Genomic DNA, 5,387 nt, shown 5'->3' on the forward strand with positions numbered 1-5,387 from the left:
ATTGAGGTAGAATCATGTGCCTTCTCTTCTGTCTTTATCGCTCGCTGCCCACTGTAAACTAGTTTCTCGTGAGCCCGCTCTTTGTTGCGCTAACCGATTACAAATTTGGATAACTGATAAGAAAGCCAAGAAAGATGTGAAAGCCTATCTTCTTCAGAGTGGTAATTTCAAAATGTCATTGATTTTCACTTATTGTAATTGTCCTTAGCCATGAAAGTAAGAGTTGGCGGCTTTGTCTTTGTTTCCCTCTCACCCATAAATCTGAGTGTGGCTCCCACCAAAGGAGGATATAAGACCGAAGGTGTGAGAAATTTTTTTAGAATTGATGCTGGCATTACGTGTGTGAACTGCTGGTCTGTTAGTGTCCTAATGCATTAGTAAACCTTTTTTCAATCCAAGTCATTTGAGTCTCCAGTGTGTCTTTCTGTGTCAGGTTCCTTATTTTACAACAACCTCTTCCAGAATTTCCACAACATATGACACCCTGCTAAAATTATTTATGAAGCCAGATGAAACAAATTAGCTTGTCAAACTCCTACCGTACATGTGATTGGCCGTCCCTGCTGTCACTCCACTTGCTTGTAAAAGCTACTTGCAACCTATTGGACAAGACAGAAGGCAGTGCATGTAACTGCAACTGTGAGTGTAAGTAGGGAGGGCAACATTTTTTTTATGGAATTCTACATGAATATTATGATTATAATCAGTGGTGTCATTTACATTTACACTTATGTGTGTGTGTGCAATTAGCTATACATGATGTGAAATTATGACTGCAAATACACAAAAAACTGTCAACTTTCAGGAGTGCTGCCTTGGAGCACTTTTGTGTTCAACTCTCAAAATCAAACCTACTCCTTTGGTACCTCATTAGTAATTCTGCCTGCAAGCCATCAGGCTGCGTTAGCCCCTAGAGCAGGGGTGTCGAACTGCGGTCCTCGAGGGCCGCAATCCGGCATGTTTTAGATGTTTCCCTCTTCCAACACACCTGATTCAAATGATCAGCTCATCATCAAGCTCTGCAGAAGTCTGATAACGATCCTGATCATTTGAATCAGGTGTGTTGGAAGAGGGAAGCATCTAAAACATGCAGGATTGCGGCCCTCGAGGACCGGATGTCGACACCCCTGCCCTAGAGCCTTTGAGGGCAAATGATATTGTGGTAGAATATCCTCTAAGGGTAGAAGATATTAAGACTCATAATTTGGCAGTCAAGCCTAAAAATACAGGTATGCAACAGAGGAGGATGATGGATGGCTGATAAAGCAGCAGAGCAGTATGCCAAAATGAATTAGCCAGTAAGCCTGACTGTCATATGAATGTTGGCTGAGGCTGAGTCGTTAATGACGTCATTGTTATGCCAAGAAGCACAGATTTATTTTTTTTTTGTTTGCAGAATCTGGTTAGCCCCTTAGGGTTAATGAAAAAGTTCTGAGATAGGCCAACATGCTCCTACTGGTCAGTTGCAACCCTGAGCATATTAGTCACATATATAGTGTCTTTAAAAAGTATTCACCTCCTTAGAAGTTTCTCTTTTATTGCATTTCTAGATAGATTTATGGTCAGTTTTTTTTTTTTTTTGAGAAGAATTTACAATTAAACTCTTTCAAGTTGAAATCAAAACAGATTACTATAAAGTAATGTCAATTCATTAAAAATACAAAATGCAAATTAATTGTTTAAATATTTATCGCCTCAAAGAGAATGAATACAAGATTTGGAGTAAAGACTGATTGTGACCTATTCACAAGAGTTCAATGCTGTAATTGCAGGTGCATCTACATTGACTTAAAGAGGGTGAATACTTGTTTAACCACTTATTTTCTGTTTTATATTCTTAATTTATTAGCATGACTTTGTCGAAAAGTGTTTTCACTCTTCTACTAAAAATAATTTCTCTAAGTTCTTATGTTGACCATGATTCAATATTGAAAAGCAATTAAAGGGGAACACTTCCAAGGAGGGTGAATACTTTATATAGGCACTGTGATGTGATTAGTAGACCCTGGCCATCTGATCTTCGCCTGAGCCCCAGTATTAATGAAATCCATAACACTGCTGACAACTTCAATTTGAGTTCTGGGCAGGCTACGAACTGAAGACCCAGACCCAGCTCGAACAAAACCGACTGGCACTGCAGAATACAAAGTTATGTGCTTGCTTTGTAAATATAGTTATATAGTTGTAAATACAAACAGATGGACAGCAAGTGCCTGACCAAACAAGTCACATGTTAAAAGAAAATGTAATTCTGATAGACTTCAACAATTAATATCAGACAATTAATATTTAGAATACAGCTGAAGAAATATTAACTAGTAAGAACTAAAAAACAAAAACAAAAACAAAAAAATATATAATTCATGCTGGATTAAAAGGGTTGTAAGGGGCTCATGGGAAAGATTTTGCAGTAAGTTCATATGAGAGATTTACCAATTTTTTAAAAAAATAATCATTCACGGTAAAAAGTCTGCAAACATGGTAGCAGGAGGGTTAGCTGTTTATATACAGTGAAATGTATTAACTAGCTAGCTAGCTGGCAGTCTTAACTAGATGCACGCTAGCTACTATTTATCAGCATGACAGTCAATGCTTAAGGCTTAATTATATGACAAAGCAGTATGTCCCAGTTGTAAATACTCTGTAAGGGTAGCTACAGTGTGTACTAAAAGGAAAAAGAAAAAGTATGACATTTGAAGTGCAGGGACAGTCTGTGGTGTGAACACATTTTGGGCAGCATGCAGGCATCTGCAGAGGGCTCTGCATGGACTAGATGTCGATGAGGGCACATGATGAAATTTATGGCAGTCGGACCCCAGGATATTTGTGGATGCAGAAAATAAAACATTACCCTCAGTGGGGAAATGTTTTGTAATTTTACATGTCTCAAATTTAGTAACAAATCTTAATTTTATTACTTTTCAAATTCATGAACAATGAAATAAGTGCATTCTACTTTAAAATTGTGGCTCTTTATGAGATTAAATTAAATTATGCTTAATATCTACAGTTTGTGAGGGTAGAATTGGTAAATAAATGTTTAGGGTCTGGGAATAAATTACTTTCTTTGACCATGTGTGGAAAATGTTGTACTCATACATTGCCAGTCAGCAGTGTGGAATGTCCTGTTCAAAGTGTTGCCTGGCCAGAAGGTTGAACATACGGATTGTGTTACTGCTATCCCACCTGCAGGGGGCTGTGCTGCAGCGGTAATTGAGCTTCAAGGCTTAGCTGATTAAGAAGACAGCAGGAAGAATCTAAGCCTGAGGAACAGCGACAGACAGTTCATTTTGTGTGCTACCGTCAGCCCGGGCCGCATGGCGCCGCACCGCTACACACCAGGCAGGTCAGCTGCTGTTCAGAGCGAGGCAGCCGCTCGCGCTGCACCTTACGGTAAGAACCGGACCAAAGTTGACAGCTGAAACGATGAACTGCTTTTCTCCTACAGGACAGAATAAGCTTGTAACATAGCCTACGATTATGATTAGTACTTTAATGAGGCCAGGAGGAGAAAATTATCATCTGAAATAACTGATTAATTAATTTAAACCAAAACACAAGCCAGAGGCAATAATATGCTTTGAAATCTTGGGCCATTTTTTTCTTTCGATTTTAAATTATTCTCAAGTTGAAGTCTTTAAATCAACCATGTAAACTTGTAGAACAAATATCAGCAAGTATGAAGCGTCTTGGTTAGTGTATAGTGTGTGATTCTTTTAACTGTCTGTGGATCCCTTCTCTTGTATTGCATTGTTTCTCATTACTGTTGTCTTTAATTTCTACATAGAGTATTTGTCCAGCTATTTTTTTTTCTAGTATTTTTGTTTAATAAACTGTTTTTTTTAATATGTTCTTTTTTCGTCATGAGACTGGTTTTACAAAGAAACATGCTCAAAAAAATTTGGTTAACAGCAAGCAAACACTTCTAGCTAGCTAAAAAAAAGACACTCCTGGATCAGATATGTTCTATCTTTCAACAGTAATTTGGGGTTTGTGGATACAGTCAACATGTACCCTATTTTTTGGCACGTGCAAAAAATATTAAAATTCAACTTGAATTAAATAATACCTTGGCCATGTATAGATGGTGAAAACACCACAGACATTTGACAGGGGAGACCATTGTTCCTTCAGGTCGTATAAAAACAGCCCAATGTCTCCCATACATGTTGTTACATTTCCATGTAACTGTACAAGTAAAACTGTATTTGGCTTTTTGTTTTAGCATTTTTGTTGTAGACAACAGTAACTGAGAATGATGCTTTTTGGTCTGAACACACAGAATAGCTAATGAGCAGTTTAGAAATTTCAAATGACAGCACAAGCTGTTGGTGCTTTGTACTGAGCAGACTGTGACTATTTTGGTCAGCAGCAGGATAAAGATTAGCTGAGTATTACTGTATACTAATGCCATCAGCTGACCTCAGGTATGCTTATTTCAACAAGGATACTTCTCACCCTGTCTGTCTTGTAGCTGTTAACCAGTTGACCTTTCTCTTCATAACAGTCTGAAGACAGCTTGTAACAAATTTGTGTACATGTGTCTGTGCTAGCAATCCTGTCTCCTATTAGGTTTATATAAAACTAATTTGCATATGTAGCATAATGCTTCATATGTCTCTACGGCAATGCAGTTACGATCAGACTAGATTTTAACAAACTTATTTTACATGTCACAAATATTTGAATGCTAACATTAATAGGCATTTTTTTCTGCCAAAATAATATTCAGTCTTGAAGTATAACGTCAACTCAGGGCTGGGCAGTACAGCTGAAGAACCTATCACATTAAATTTGATTGATCAGTTGATACTGACAAATTGATTGCCTTTTTTAAAAATAAATGTTATGTTGGTCACAATTTAAAGCCCACCTCACTGCCAGTAACCTGTATACATTTTTCCAATCTGGATTCAGCTAGAACCATATGACTAACACAGCCTCTGTCCCCTGATGCCAGCAACTTAAAACATTCTCATCCTCTTGAACCTTCTCATCCACCGTTGAAACAGTCTTTATTAGTGATGCATGATATTAAAATTTCTGGACGATATGGACATCCGATATTAAGATTTCTGATATTGCTGATAACCAATGTTACCTATGTCGATATTCAATTTTTGTTCACACCGACAAATGAGTATATATAAGCACTGTCAGAATGTGACAACTATTCAAAAGAAGCCCATACCAAATTAGACCACATAGTCTTCTTTATTACGGAACAAAAGTAAAACACATTTAAACATATTTAAACATATTTAGCATTCAAGTCCAGGACCATTAATGTAAAAACATCTGTGAAATAGCAGCAATATCAAATGTAAAGGAAATACATCCTGACTGTATTTTGAAATGGGATGTGCAAATTTTGTGCTATAGTCTGT

General features: G+C 37.3%; 1 protein-coding gene across 1 annotated transcript in view; it reads left to right on the forward strand.

Annotated features, from left to right (window-relative positions):
• Positions 1–3,317: 3,317 nt before the first annotated feature.
• Positions 3,318–5,387, forward strand: part of LOC103366013 (choline transporter-like protein 5-A) — a 63,149-nt gene continuing 61,079 nt past the window's right edge. The window contains exon 1 of the mRNA XM_008293611.1: positions 3,318–3,393. Coding sequence (XP_008291833.1) covers positions 3,318–3,393 — 76 coding nt within the window. The remainder of the gene's footprint in view (positions 3,394–5,387) is intronic.

Source organism: Stegastes partitus, unplaced genomic scaffold (genome assembly GCF_000690725.1).
Source record: "Stegastes partitus isolate 25-593 unplaced genomic scaffold, Stegastes_partitus-1.0.2 Scaffold897, whole genome shotgun sequence".
Taxonomy (NCBI): domain Eukaryota; kingdom Metazoa; phylum Chordata; class Actinopteri; family Pomacentridae; genus Stegastes; species Stegastes partitus.